General features: G+C 32.2%; 1 protein-coding gene across 4 annotated transcripts in view; it reads left to right on the forward strand.

The window, feature by feature from the left end:
• Nucleotides 1-12,346, forward strand: part of Pkn2 (protein kinase N2) — a 115,978-nt gene extending 103,632 nt beyond the window's left edge. For 2 of the 4 annotated variants that reach the window (XM_005339118.5, XM_021735820.3), the window contains 6 exons: nt 1,142-1,204; nt 3,360-3,436; nt 4,944-5,086; nt 9,343-9,450; nt 9,664-9,744; nt 9,832-12,346. In XM_005339118.5, coding sequence (XP_005339175.2) covers nt 1,142-1,204; nt 3,360-3,436; nt 4,944-5,086; nt 9,343-9,450; nt 9,664-9,744; nt 9,832-10,035 — 676 coding nt within the window. In that variant the 3' untranslated portion in view covers nt 10,036-12,346. Of the gene's footprint in view, nt 1-1,141; nt 1,205-3,359; nt 3,437-4,943; nt 5,087-9,342; nt 9,451-9,663; nt 9,745-9,831 lie in introns of those variants that run through there. The other 2 variants (XM_021735819.3, XR_005735276.2) reach the window with 2 other exon arrangements.
• Nucleotides 12,347-15,638: the final 3,292 nt, after the last annotated feature.

Raw genomic sequence — 15,638 nt, forward strand, 5'->3', positions numbered from 1 at the left:
TTATTTCTTTGTATGGCAGTAGAGTTGGGATGAGATGGATAGATAGATGAATTAAATATTGTACTGGGGGGGCAGTGTGTATTTTATGAAGAAAATATTCATAATTGTTACCTGTGTATTAAGAACTAGTTTTCCTGGCTGGGATTGTAGCTCAGTGTTAGAGCACTTGCCTAATGTGTGAGACACTGGGTTCAATCCACAGCACCACATATAAATAAATAAAATATAAAGATCTGTCAACAACTAAAAAAAAAATATTTTAAAAAAAATTTCAAAGAACTAGTTTTCCTAAGTGTTTCTTCTATATATTTGTATTTTTAAATTTGTGAATTAATTATTCTCTCCATTCCCACTAAAGTTGACATATCCAAAGCCAAACTCATTTTCCCCACAAAAGTTGGGCTACTACTGTATTTCTTTATCTATTCATTCCACCAAGATGGAACCTTGAGAGTCATCTTTAACTCTTCCTACTCCTTCATCCTATAGTTAATGAGATACTATGTCCTGTCATATTTGGTTTTTTTTTTGTTGTTGTTGTTGTTGTTGTTGTTGTTGTTGTTTTTCAGTTTCACTCGAATCCATCTTAAGCTCTTTCTTGTCATTACATTGGATGTTCTTATTTTTTATTTGCATGTTTATAAAAGCCATCTATGAGAAAAATTTCCCTAACCATAGATAGAATCATTCTACCCTAACTCAAATGGTTTGATTCCCTATTACTAAGAAAACAAACTTTAGTAATCATAATATGACACTCAAGATCTTTCACCAAGGCTGTTTTTTCACACCCCTATTCCTTTTTCCCACTTGGGGAAATGCCATATATTTCCCCCACAAAACTGGTCCTTGTCCTCCTGTCCTCATCACACATTGTAGTTCCTCCTATAGAACCAGATCACATGTCCCATCTGAGGTCCTCAGTGACTACCAGGCAAGGTTAAGGACTCTGTTATGAAGACTGTACTTTTCTTAGTTTTAAATTTTACTCCTAATATCTAGAACATATTGTTATACATAATAAGAACTAGATAAATGTTTGTGGAATTAACTACAGAGTTGTGCTTGAAAGCATAAGAATATAAACTGGAATTCAAAAGCATTGAAGTTTATTAAACTTTCTATTTAATTATTTGAACAGATTTTATGCTGCATGTGTAGTTCTTGGGTTGCAATATTTACATGAACACAAAATTGTTTATAGGTAAGTAATGTTTTTATTCTAATAGCTTACTTTGGTATGAATTAGCATTTAAGATGATCGATAAAGGTAGTTTACATTAATTGACTTCTAAATTTTTTCTTCATGCAATAAGTGAGTTCTAAAATAGTGAATCCCAACCTGTTTTATTTCCTCATTTTTTTATTGGTGCATTGTAGTTGTACATAATGATAGGATTTATCATTACATATCTCATGCACACAATATAATCTGGCCAGTATCACTCTCCAGTATTTCCCCTCTCCTGCCCTGCCATTTGCCATTTGGTCCATTTTCTCTACTGGTCTCCCTTTGATTTTTAGAAACATTAGGTGATTTTTCTCATCCTTGTTTTCCTTTTTCCTTTCTAGCTTCTGATTATGAGAGAAAACAAAGGACCCTTAACCTTCTGTGTTAGACTTATTTCACTTAACATGCGAGTCTCTAGTTAAATCCATTTTCCTACAAATGCCATAGTTTCTTTTTTTCTTTATGGCTTAATAAGACTCCACAGTATATACATACCACATTTTCTTTATCCATTCACCCATTGTTAGACGTCTACACTGTTTCCATTGTTTGGCTGTTGTGAATTGTGCTGCTGTAAACATGGGTATGCATGTATCACTGTAGTAATATTCCTTTAATTATTCAGGGTAAATACTGAGAAGTAATATAGCTGAGTAATATGGTGATTCCATGCCTTTTCTTTTGAGGAGCATCTATATTAATGAAACCCCAACTTTGAAAGATATTGTCCACACAATAATTACACAATGAACTTCTTGGTTCCTGCTCCTCTGCCCATTTCCTAATTAAAATAGTTAAATTATGAGTTGGCTTATGATAGCACAGTTTAAAATATTCATCCTAGTGAACATTTTGCATTTTACTGATCCACTGTAGAAAACCTCTGTAGGCTAGTACTACTCAAAATGTATTCACAGTGAGATAACTAGTTGTGCCAGGGTGCAAGCCACAGCACTGCTTTTTTCATTAAAAGAAGTCTTGGGGGCTGGAGTGGAGTTAAGTGGTAGAATGCTGCCTAGCAAGTGCAAGGCCCTGGGTTTGATATTTAGCACAACAAAAAAAGTTTTGCTGTCATCTGAACTAAACAGTGTGTTGGTAACATATCCAGTTTATGTCTGGCACAATCTCTTATCAGATTTTAGATCAGTAATTAATATTGATGGTAGCCCATCTGTGGGCCATACACCAGACATATTATTGGACTGAAAAACCCTGCTCAAAATTCAAGGGATTAAGTTACTCATTCTAGGAGAAAATATAAGTAAGCCTGAAGAAAAAAAGAATAAAAATTATTTAAATAGAAAAGAAAGACACTGCTTACACCCAAGTAAATTAAGGGAAGGCCAGTCAGAAACAAGATGATAAACTGGTTTATTCAAATTCTAACAGTGTTTTCAGGGGTAAGGACTTCCTCATGATCTATTTTATACTTAAAGGATAAAATATTTTCAACTAGCTTAGTTTGTATAATAAATTAGCTTTCTCTATATTTTGAATTATCCTCTTAGAAGGTTGAACTTTTCCCCAAACCTGCCCACCTTATTTATACTGTTGCCTTAATTCTTTCTTATGATGGATAAAGGTGTATTTCAAATTTGGACTAAGTCAAATTATCACAAATAAAAAGTTAATAAAGCCTGAGTTAGAAAGCACTTGAGCCCTTTTCATACTTTATATACTTTTTTTTTTTAAAGAGAGTGAGACAGGGGGAGAGAGAGAGAGAGAATTTTTTAATATTTATTTATTTATTTATTTTTAGTTCTCAGCGGGCACAACATCTTTGTTTGTATGTGGTGCTGAGGATCGAACCCGGGCCGCACGCATGCCAGGCGAGCACACTACCACTTGAGCCACATCCCCAGCCCCATACTTTATATACTTAAAAAGATAAAATATTCCTTACTTTGTTCTATTTCTACATAAAAGGAAAAAAAAACTATTATATAAAGCAGTAAAGCTTGACAAAAAGAAAAAAATACACATTTGTGATTATAGCATTTAACCCTATAATTATAACTTGAAAACCTGATCTTAGAAAAAAATGGGACTCCTATTGAAATAATTGTTTTACTATGATATCTAATGATTTTCCTTATTTTTTTCATTTTTTAATTTTCATCCTGAACAGAGATTTGAAATTGGATAACTTATTGTTAGATACAGAAGGCTTTGTGAAAATTGCTGATTTTGGTCTTTGCAAAGAAGGTAATTGGGTTTTAAAATTTCTTTTCTAATAGATTATCTCTCTTTTGTACTTTAGTAATTTTCCAAGTTTCTTTGAAAGACAAAATATATTTTTAATTTTAAAATTTTTTATTATTTATTTTAATTTAAAAAATCTTATTGTGAATTGCTCATGTAACCTCATGACTTTAAGCAAATATTAAGCATTAAGCTGTTCATTCTGTTGGAACTCTGCAGAGTGAAATACGTAGTCCTAATTACCTCTGCACCTTTTGAGAACTATTAACATTTTAAATAGAAAAAATACTTCGAGCTGGGTGTGGTAGAGCACTCCTCTAACTCCAGCAGCTTGGGAGGCTGAGGCAAGAAGATTATGAGTTCAGAGCCAGCCTCAGCAACAGTGAGGCCCTAAGCAACTCATTGAGACCTTATCTCTAAATAAAATACAAAATAGGACTGGGGACTGAACTCAGTGCCTGAGTTCAGTCCCCAGTACTCACCTACTCGCTCCCCCTGCCCCCCCAAAAAAGAAAAAAAAAATACTTGGAGATATATAGCTATCCTGAGACAGGAGATCACAAGATCAAAGCCAGCCTCGGCACCTTAGCAAGACCTTCTCTCAAAATAAAAAATTGAAAGAACTGGGAATGTGGCTCGGTGGTTAAGCATCCCTGGGACCAATAAACAAACAAACAAGTAACATGGATATAGTCCTTTCTATTTAGGAGTGCTGTTAGAGTATGGGGCATGCTACCCAACATGTTATAAATAGGTATTCTTGACAGTTAATATATTGCATAGTAGCTGACATTGTCCGTCTTCCCCTGTACACTAGCAGCTTCTTGTTTCTTATTCAACTTTATTTTCATAGCATGTAACATAGTACTTGGCACATCTTATATTCAGTGAATGTTCAATTAATTAATTCAATTAATGAATACACTTGTTGCCCATCATATACTAACAGACCTCCTAACTATGGATTCAGTAAGTTTTTTCTCTAATTGTATCTGTGTAACTGATACTATTGGCTTAAATACTTTTGTATTTAAAAATCTGGTTGGTTGCTTGCTTGTCTTGTTTTTGTGTTGTTTGGTACTGGGAATTGAACCCAGGGGTACTTAACCACTAAGCCACATTCCTAGCCTGTTTTTATACTTTATTTAGAGACAGGGTCTTGCTGAGTTACTTAGGATCTTGATAAGTTGCCGAGACTGGCTTTGAACTTGTGGTCCTCCTGCCTCAGAACTCCCAAGCCACTGGGATTACAGGCATGTACCACTGCGCCCCACTCAAGATCTCTCTTAACCCACTTTCCTTCACTAATGTTTTATCATGAAATCCCATGTACATTTTCCTTTAGACCAATCTTTAACCATTTTTGAAATAAAAGTCTTTTGAGTGTCTGAGTTTGATCACCATATACAGCAAATTTAATTTTGCCCTACAAGTATACCTTCTAATTTTTATGTTAGGTTTTTTTTTTTCTTCCCTTGCTAACAAATAATATAAAATTTATCTTTTTCAGGAATGGGATATGGAGATAGAACAAGCACATTTTGTGGCACCCCTGAATTTCTTGCCCCAGAAGTATTAACAGAGACATCCTATACCAGGGCTGTAGATTGGTGGGGCCTTGGTGTACTTATATATGAAATGCTCGTTGGGGAGGTAAGCAATAGGCCTGAGAGGAGAGGAAAAATGATTGAGAGAACAAATCATGTCACATATAAAACCAGCTAACATAGCTCCTATATAAGTGGAACTTAAGTTTTATGAGTATTTATAAGATGCTAATAATCAGCTATATTTCTATACTACTTCACTAGTATATTTTCTGTTTTTATGTGATCTGTGGAATGTATTGTCAGTATTTCCAACTATTTGAAAATAGTTTCTTATATTTAGGTATTACGCTATGGTTATGGCTATGATCTTAAGGCAAACATGTACAACTGATCATTTCATAGGGAATAAAATAGCAGGAAGACTAGTAGAAAGAATATACTTTCTATATACGGAGGAAAGTCAGCTATACATTTGTCAAAAATAAGTGTTACCTTCAAAAATTGTGGAGAGCTTAGTGTAGTGGTGTACACCTGTAATTCCAGTGACTTTGGAGGATTGCAAATTCAAGGTCAGCCCTCAGCAACTTAAGTCCTGTCTCAAAATTAAAAACAAAATAGAAAGGACTGGGAATGTACATCAATGTTTGTAAAGCACCCCTAGATTCAATCCCAGCACTCCAAATGTGGAACACAGATGAAAAGATTAACATTTTATCCCCTGTTTTCTGTTGATTAATTTAAAATAAATTTCTGAGGATACCTGAGTTGTACATTTATCATTTAAGAAATTAAGTTACATGAAGTAAATAAAGGTAATAATTGTCTATTGTGTTATAAAATTATTAGGAATAATAAAATGGAGGTAAAATTTTAAAAAGAGTAAGATATTTTTTGTTTGTTAGCTCTTTACTGGGGATTTAACCCAGGAGTTCTTCACCACTGAGCACCATCCCTAGAACTTGTTTATGTTTATTCTGAGACAGAGTCTCACCTAAGTTGTTTAAAACTTTGCTAAATTGTGAAGGCTGAACTTGAAATTGTTGTCCTCTTGTCTCAGCCTCATGAGTTGCTAGGATTATAGGCCTGCACTACCTTACCGAGTAGGAAAGAGTAAATATTTTGACAAGTAATTGAAAACTACCATAGAGGGATTTGATCTGGAAATGCAAGAAAATTTATTTTATGGAGTTGATTCTAAGTTCTCAACAACCTTCCTCATACAATCAAGGCATGATGGGTTTGCAACTGAGTAATGAATGAACAAATTATTGAATGTTGGAAATTTTTATAGTTTTGTTCTGAGCTCATCACTTACTGGCATTTATACTGAACAAACAAGTAAACGAGTTTGTCCAACTATCTAAGCTCCATTTGATATGAGAAATTGGAGTGAATTTTCTGCAAGAGGAAGAAATGGACAATTAAAATAACAATTATCACATCCTAGGAATTATGCTATGTGTTTTATAAATTAGTCCATTTAATGTTACAGCATCCTGTAGTAAGCTCCAAAGTGGTCTATGCCCTTTTCCACATGTATAATTGGAAACACAAAGACGTTAAAAAAAAAAGTCACACAGCTCTTGTGTGGAGGAGCTGGAATTTTTAACTCACTTTGGCTTTAGAACCTGTTTATAAACCATTTTGCTTTGCTACTTCAGGACAGGGTATTGAATCCATCCAGCCTTCTTGTTAATTAGGACTAAAGATCCAAATCTGAACTTTTCACCTCTTTTTAGAAAAGTTACTATATGGTATGTAGGATGAAAAGATACCCTATTTACCACAGTCTCCATTTTCTAATAATGTTGTAAGAGTCCTATAACAGTTGCATCTATAAGCTGTGGCAAACTTGAACTTCATTTTCTCCCATTTCTTTTTTAAAAAGTAACATTTTTGTGGATTTCTTTTTAAAATATAGTATACAAATTAGTATGAGACTTAATTTAACAAAAATTACATGCTTGCTTAAAATTTACTCTATTAGTGATATGAAAATGTGAGATTATTGCAGAATACTGTAGAATTAATAGCCTCTTCATTCTGCTGCTTCTAATTCTAAAGCCACTGCAAGGTTTAGCAGAGAACAAGAAAGTCTCCTATTTCATAGATTTTAATAAAGCTTCTAATTAATTGGTATCTTAATTATCTAGAAGGCATGGATCTTGATATTCTTTCACAGCTGGTTATTACAATTTCATTTCATTTTAGTATCTCCCAGAGGATGGATGGGAAAAGAACTAAGCTTAAAGCTCATTGGCCTGCTTTATGATTTTATAGCATTAGTGAAACTTTTTTTTTTTTACTATTTATTTTTTAGTTTTAGGTGGGTACAATATCTTTATTTTTTATGTGGTGCTAAGGATCAAACCCAGTGCCACACGTGCTAGGCGAGCACTCTACCACTTGAGCCACAACCCCAGCCCCAATTTGAAACTTTTTGTAAATGATAAAAGTGTGGTTTGACTAAAGTTAATGTCTATTTTCTGTTACTATAAATAACTGAAAGTTTATTGGATATATCATGCATTTTAAAATTTGTATTTGTGTACCTCTGCTAGTTTTGAGGACTGGAAAAATTCCTTGAATAACCAAATATACCAGGTCCTCTTTTCCCTATATCAAATAAGAGTAGGTATGCCAGAGAGGTTTAAAGAAACATTGGACACTAACACAAGATGCTCTAAATGTTAATATCTGAACAGACTATTGAATCTTTTTATATGTACTTAAACTTGTTAGCCTATTATTAATCCTATTAGCTTATCTCTAGGCAGAAACAAGATACTTTAACATTTTAAAAGTATGCAGATGTTTCTTTGCTTTTGATATACTTGTAGAGTGACAATTTCAAGTATAAAATTGTTGAAGCAGAAGACAAAAATCACCCTCTGTATTGCCTCTTAAAATTCTGATTGGGAAGCCCAGTGAAATAGTTTTCCCCTGACTTGCTATTTCAATCACTAAAATAAATTAGATTTATCCCACATAGTAGGTATTTGATTTATGTGTGTTGAATGAATGAATAAGCTAAGGTTTTGGTAACTGAAAGGTGTGAAATTTTCTTAGTTATGAGCAATAAGATTGACAGCTCAGCCTTTGAGTGTTGAGTTTTGAATTTATTTTCACAAATTCCTCAGTTTAAAAATTTCTCCCTTTTTACTAATATTGCTTTCTGCTTAGCTTTTTTATTCTTAGCTTCTGACCTTATAGGACACAAACAACCAAATTAAACCTAATGAAACAAGTTAGCCAATATTTCCCTGATAACCAGTGAGAAAATAAAGTTAGATACCCTGACTCATTTCAGTGATTTTAAGGTATTAAATTAAATGATATTTAGACATTCCTTATTTTGAAAAATTACTAGTAATGAAACCATTTGAAATTGTGAGACAGAAATCCATCTTTCAGTTTTCAGGATATGTGAGAATTTCTCCCTTTGTTCATCAAATTGTCATACTATATATAAAAAGTAACTACATTTTTATGACTCATGGTCATTATGATCATAGTGAGCAGTAATTTTAATATTGTGTATATTAAAATGTTATATTGTGTTTGTAACATTAAATATCCCTGGAAATTTGTGTTTTTTAAATTCCTTTCAGGCTAATTTTGTTGGCAGTTGCTTCTTACTGCAGTCATTATACCTACTGATTAATACTTGTATTGTGTTTCACCATCATTTATTTAAGTACATCCATATTTGATGTGCTTCCACGACTATATTTTCCTCCATTATAACATTGTTAACCATGTTTACGGTACTCATTTTCTTCTTCCTTTCCAAAAATTGAACTTCTTAAGGATTGTCTCTTACCTAAATATTCCTCATTGTTCAGTGATACTCTTAAAAGATGACTAGCCAGATAGATGAATAAATGAATGAAGTGATGTGGAATGGAGTAAAATGGAATGGAATAAAATTAATGAAAAAATAGTGTTTTATGCTATAAGCAAATTTTTACAGAGTCCTGTGTTGGCAAACATGGTGGTGTGTGCCTGTAAGTATTCAGGAATCTAAGACAGGAGGATCACAAGTTCAAGGCCTATTAGGTATCTTAGGCCCTGGCTCAAAGAAAGGTGGGGGCTGGGAATGTAGTTCAGTAGTAGAGTGTCCCTGAGTTAAAATCTTCAGTATTGTAAGGAAAAAAGAGTATATGATATATAATCTAGGTAAGAGATTATATAACATACTCATTGTGAATTCTCATAATCCTTTTGTATTTATTTATTTTTTGGTACTTTTTTGGTTTTGTTTTCTTTTTCACTATCTAAATCTTGATTATGTTTTAAATAGATAAGATTTTACTATGTTGAAACTCATTTTAACTTAGTTAAAAATATTTCTTATAGTCTCCCTTTCCTGGTGATGATGAAGAGGAGGTTTTTGACAGTATTGTAAATGATGAAGTAAGGTATCCAAGGTTCTTATCTACAGAAGCTATTTCCATAATGAGAAGGGTAAGAATTAAATTAAGAGTATGAGTATTTTTAACTGCTTAAATTTTTTTATGTTGAAGGAAATTTCCCAGTTGATTTTTAGAAGTTGTGTTATTTAGTTTGTAGATGTTGCATGGTTTAGACAGATACAAATAAAAATTATCTAAATCTCTGAAAGTTATGAGAATCCTATCAATAAATGTATTTTAACTTTTTTATTTTATGTTGTGTTAGCTGTTAAGAAGAAATCCTGAGCGTCGCCTTGGAGCTGGGGAGAAAGATGCAGAGGATGTAAAGAAGCACCCTTTTTTCCGGGTAAGTATGAAAGTTCAAAAATGTTTATGAAACTAGAGTAATTAGGAATAGGAAACTAAATTGGTCATTTTATATTTTGTGATCCAGCTAATTGATTGGATTGCTCTGATGGACAAAAAAGTAAAGCCACCATTTGTACCTACTATCAGAGGACGAGAAGATGTTAGTAATTTCGATGATGAATTTACCTCAGAAGCACCTATTCTGACTCCACCTCGAGAACCAAGGATACTTTCAGAAGAGGAGCAAGAAATGTTCAGAGATTTTGACTACATTGCTGATTGGTGTTAAGTTACTAGACACTGTGAAACCAAGCAGACTGACTCACAAGAAGACCTCTTAAAAATAGCAACCCTTCATTTGCTCTCTGTGCCACCAGTAGCTTCTGAGTTTTTTTAAAAAAACACATGAAGATTTGTTTAAAAGTGCTATTTTAATACCTTCTTGAAAAGTGGCCTCTCACTGTTTTTCAACAAATCTGAGCACTGGAACCAGTTTCATGAAGTTTAGGCTGAATGAACATTGGCCATGAAAATCCATCACAGATGAATACTTTTGGATCAATAATCTATTTTTAAAAAAAAGAAAGAAAGAAAAAGAACCACTCTTTTATAGTCCCTATCTTTGCCCTGTGTCTGCCTTAAGTAGAAAGAAGATTGATCACTTAACTGTTTTATAAGAAGGAAAGAGTAGGGCTTGGAATGCTATTACCATTCACATAAAGCATGATTCTGTTTGACTAAGGCAACTGCTCTTATTTTTTTAAAAAAAGAAATTACTATAATAACAAAAACTGTAATGGTAGTTTGTATACCCTTGGTGGCTTGATTTTTGAAAACAGAATGAATTGATGGCTTCTTTTGTAAATTTCCTATATTTATCATGAGAAAAAATTTTATTGCCTTATCTTTACCAACCATGTAACAGAACCTCATAGCTTTCCAACAGAGCTACTTGCCAAACAGTTTTTTATTAAACAATGCTAAAGAAATAGGAACATCGGCATTTACTTAAAATATTAAGAATGGAGACTTTTAATCACCCTGAACCAAGATACTGTATTACCTTCATGCATTCCCAAGTAGACATCCATTATGTTTATGTTCAGTCATATCTTCTTCCAGAATCAGTGAACTGATTACCCCTTTTTTGAAACGCATTCTACATTTATCAACGTAGCTAACTTCGTTTTTGTGTCTGCTGTAGAAGGGAACTATATCTTTGTTAAACCATAGGGATTATCATTGTATACATGCTGTGAACATGTATATGTGCAAGTTGTAATGTATTCTGTGTTGTAGGCTTATTATTTAATTTCACCACTTCATCACTTTTGTACAGTGGCCAAGCAGACACCTCAGACTCCAGCATTTACATTAAGTGCATTTGTACAATTTAGGCCACTGAATCCAGATTTTTATATTGGCAGTTACTGAGGGCAAAAGCAATATATTGTAACAGAATGTATAAATATTTTTGATAAAACAGTCTATATTTTATAAAAAAGTTATTATAACACTAAAGCTGTACCTCAAAAGTCTCAAAAATAATTTGATCAAATGCTTTTTACAACTCTTCAGAGGATCCGTTTGTGGCTTTTTATATCTTATGGTATATCTTTTTGCAAATCATGACTTTGAACTTACGTGAAGTTTGGGGTTTTTTTATTTTGTTTTTAATTTTTTTTTTCTTCCTAGCTCATTACTTCATTGTTTTTCCTTAGTTCAATAGCAACATCTTTGATCCAGTACTTAGCATGTTAGGGTCATTATACCTCAGGAATAGCAAGTTTTTAACTAACCATACTGAATTAGCCATTTAATCATAATGAGCTCATCTCTTAAGAATTGTTCAAATTTAAATCTTGTGAGAAACATGAAAGTGTACTGAACTATGAAGAGTTGAGCTTAAAACAAGTATTTCAGCCTTAGTAGGCATGTTTTTATTATACTCTGAAAACAATTAAAATTGTCCAGGGATAATTCTTATTACCTTCCAAATTATTATGCAAAATCTTTTGGGAAAAATCTTGTAAAAAAAAGGAAAACCATGTTGTTTAAAGTTATTTTAAAATGCCAGTTAACTAGAAAGTAAACATAATTGTCTGGCTCTAATTTAAACAGTATTAATACAACATTACAATAAAACACTAAATACTTTTGAGGTACAGTCTGCTCACCTTTGCTGGTTCTCAACTATGCATAGAAAGCAATGTCTAAAATGGGCTTATAGCATTAAAAACTGACAGCATTTTATAACTACACAGTGTACAGAAGAATTTTTTTAATTGAAGTCAATCACTAAAAAAAATTAGAGGGCAGGGTATATTCACACAATTAAGCTGAAGAAAGCACTAATTTTTTCTGTAGTTTTAAATATATATATATATATTTTAGATTTAAAATTTTTAAGAGTGTAAATATATTTTGCTATTACTGTATGTGTATGTGACTGCTCAAGCACTTTGTAAGGAAACTAAAATATTTTTGAATGGTACACTATGCATTCTGATGAATTGTGCCTTTATGTCATTCTAAGAAAAAAGTGTTTTGCAGTCATAAATTACCACAAATGCACAAATTAAAGTTTAAATAGAATGAAATTTGTAACTTTGGTTTTAAGTATTATTTTCTTTTAGAAATATCCTAGTGATTAAAATATGCATGTTTTAATATATTTAAGCTCTCAAAAACTAATTTAAGTTGGCCTTCTTAAAGGTACTTTTGTTCTGGGGAAGGCTGAAACCATGCAAATTCATAGCAAATTGTCTACTTCACCTGGGATAATGGGGAAATTTTGAATTGTATTCTTGTGAAATCATTCCCATCTACCATTCAGTGGGTATTTATGGAAAGCCCACTGGCTGTCCACTGATGATAGGAAGATGGAAGGAAATAAGGCAACAAAGTATTCAAAATAAAGAGCAGCAGGTATTAATATTATAAAACAAGCAGAGGCATTCTATGTACTTTTCTCTTGTTTGGGTTTAATTTAATTTGGCACCTGACTTTTCAGAAGATAGGCATATGAATAAACAGAAAACTAATCTGAGTAAAACAGAACACTAGCCTTTTTAAGGTCACCTTATTAAAAAATTACAAATGGAATACTTTAGAAATATTAAAGGATCCATGTTCTTCCTGTAATAAAAAGTGAGGACATAATTGGGAAGTTGCTATTGTATGTTAAGTTGGTAAAAGTAGCCTTATAAATTAAAATGTTACAATTTTTGCAGGTACTGTTCATCTTTCCAGAGCAATTAAGAGAATCCTAAAGGAGCAAATGCCAATCCATGGATTATAATATTAATTTTAGAATTCATACTTCTCTTCCAGTCATCTTTATACATATAGTATTTCTTGAAGATACTAGCTTTATATATTAGTATGATGGATAGAGACTTTAAAATAATTGTGAGAAATAAGTAAATACTATATAAAATTAGAGGTATTTAGATAATCTCTAAACCTGTTAAAATTCTTGCTTAATTTTATATTTCTAGTATCATTACTAAGTAGAATTTCTACTTAGTCCTTCTCCAATACTTCTACTTTAATAAGATTTATAATTTGAGGCATTGCAGGTCTCATTGAAGGTAAGCATGGTCTCTGTCAACCCTTTGCCGCATAACAAGCAAACATCCTTAAGCAGGAGTCTAGACACACTAGAGCTCAGCACCCAAAATTTAGGGTGAGAGTGCCCAAGCAAACAATTTAGGAACACTGAGAGGTTGGGGCTAGGAGCTGCTGAAGTCAAAACAGGAGACCAAAGCATCAGGAAATTGGAGACGACAGTAGACAGAATGGCATGGAGCTAGTTTTAGAAATATAGGCACTTGGGAGAAGTAGGATTACCAAGGATGGATTTCTATAGCAACAAATCTTGCAGTAGCAACAGAACTTTTATTCTGTGCTAAAATAAAATATGATAATAAAATGTTTGTATACTTAAAATTATTACCAGTATCAACATGTAGAAAGAAATTTAGAAATGTGTGAAATCGCAAACTGGAAAATGTTACTGTTCAATTTAAACCCAAGTTAAACAGTAATTAAGAGAGCTGAAGAGATAACTAGAGAATTGGAAGATATATCTAAAAACTCAATCTCAAAAAGATAAAGAGATGGGAATATAAAATGGAGATTAAGAAATCTGAAAGGTGGAATAGAAATCCAGGAGAAAAGAATGTTTAGACAATATGTTGGCAAATTTCTCAAATTATGAAAAATTTCCAAATACGGTATTTTCCAAACAGAATAATTACAAACAGATTTATGCATAGAATCATTGTAGTTAAATTAGACTCCCAAAGACAGCATTTTGAAATTACTCAGAGAAAAAAAAAGCTAATTGCTTTTATAAAGGGAAAATTAATAGCTAACTTCTCAACAGTGACAATGCAAGCAGCAGAAGATTATCTTAAACATATTAGAAAGTAAATATCAATCTAGAATTATGTAGAAATTAAGATTGCTCCTTAAGAATGAGAGCAAATAATATTTATTAAGGAGGATCTACTGTTGTGAATGTTACTGTAGTGAATTTATAAAGAATGTGCTTCAGGAAGAAGGTAAATAAATAATCCCAGAAGGACAATAGATTTTTTTAAAAGTTTATAAAATGATAAATACCTAAGAAAATCTAAGGAAATAAAGGGATTGTTGGGTTTTGTTTAAAGTCTACATGTTCTAGACAGCAGTTTAAAAAAAATAGGATTAGATCTAAAGCAGTCTGTAGATTTTATTGTTGGTATGTCAAGGTGACAATATTAGGCTTATTTACGCATATTAACTGTAAACTAAAAACAAATAATTTCAAATAAATCACAATAAATGTAAATAGAGCAAACTCATTAATTTAAAAGTGGCATTTATCAGATTAAATTTTTGAAATTGATACAAAAAACACTGGAGCTAAAGCTATATATAGTAACACCACCTAACATCAAGCAAAATAGGTTTTAGACCCACCACAAGAAAATAAATATCACCAGAGTGGTGGATTTCTACATAGTGAATAAATATTAGATTCACCAAAAATGTAATTCTAAGTGTGTGGGTACCTAATTAAATAAGTCTCTAAATATATGAAGCAAGGATTTTTGGAGATATTGAAGAAATTAACAAATGTTTACCATAGTAGAAGATTTCAATTCAGTTTCATTTTTGATAGGTTTAAATTTTTTAGTTTGTTTTTACAGTGCTAGAGGTTGAACCCAGGGCCTCGCACATATCAGCCAAATACTTACTTGTCCACTGAACTACATGTCCAGCCCCTCATTAGCCCTTTTGAAATCAATAAATATATAGAATATTTGAACAAAACAGTAAGCTTGATCCAGTAGATATATATGAATTCTATATCCATTAATTAAAAGAATTCCACATTTTTTACAAGCACACATAGAACACTTATAAAAATTAAGCCATAAGACAAATTACAAAATATAATTAAATTACATTGTCTAAGTGGTTAGAAAAAAAGATTGTGTGCGTGCGCGCTCGTGCACGTATGTGTATGTATGTATAAATACATATATATGTATAGTTTTTATATTTGAAATGTTTGAAAAAATGAGGAGCTGGGTGGAAGCTCAATGTTAGAGCACTTGCCTGGCATGTGTGAGGCACTAGGTTCAATTCTAAGCAATGCTTAAAGATAATAAAGTCCATTGACAACTAAAAAAAAAAAAATTAAATAGTGATGAATCAAAGGAAGAAATCATAGTAGCAATTAAATATTAAGAACTGAATAACTGAAAACACTACATTCCAGAACTTCAGGGATGCAACCAAAATAATATTTCCAGGAAACTTTGTAAACCAAAATGCTTATTAGACAAAGGAAGGTTAAAATTCTCATCAAATTGTTCAGCTAAAATTAGAACAACATAA

The sequence above is a fragment of the Ictidomys tridecemlineatus genome, chromosome 11 (assembly GCF_052094955.1).
Source record: "Ictidomys tridecemlineatus isolate mIctTri1 chromosome 11, mIctTri1.hap1, whole genome shotgun sequence".
In the NCBI taxonomy this organism is placed as follows: Eukaryota; Metazoa; Chordata; class Mammalia; order Rodentia; family Sciuridae; genus Ictidomys; species Ictidomys tridecemlineatus.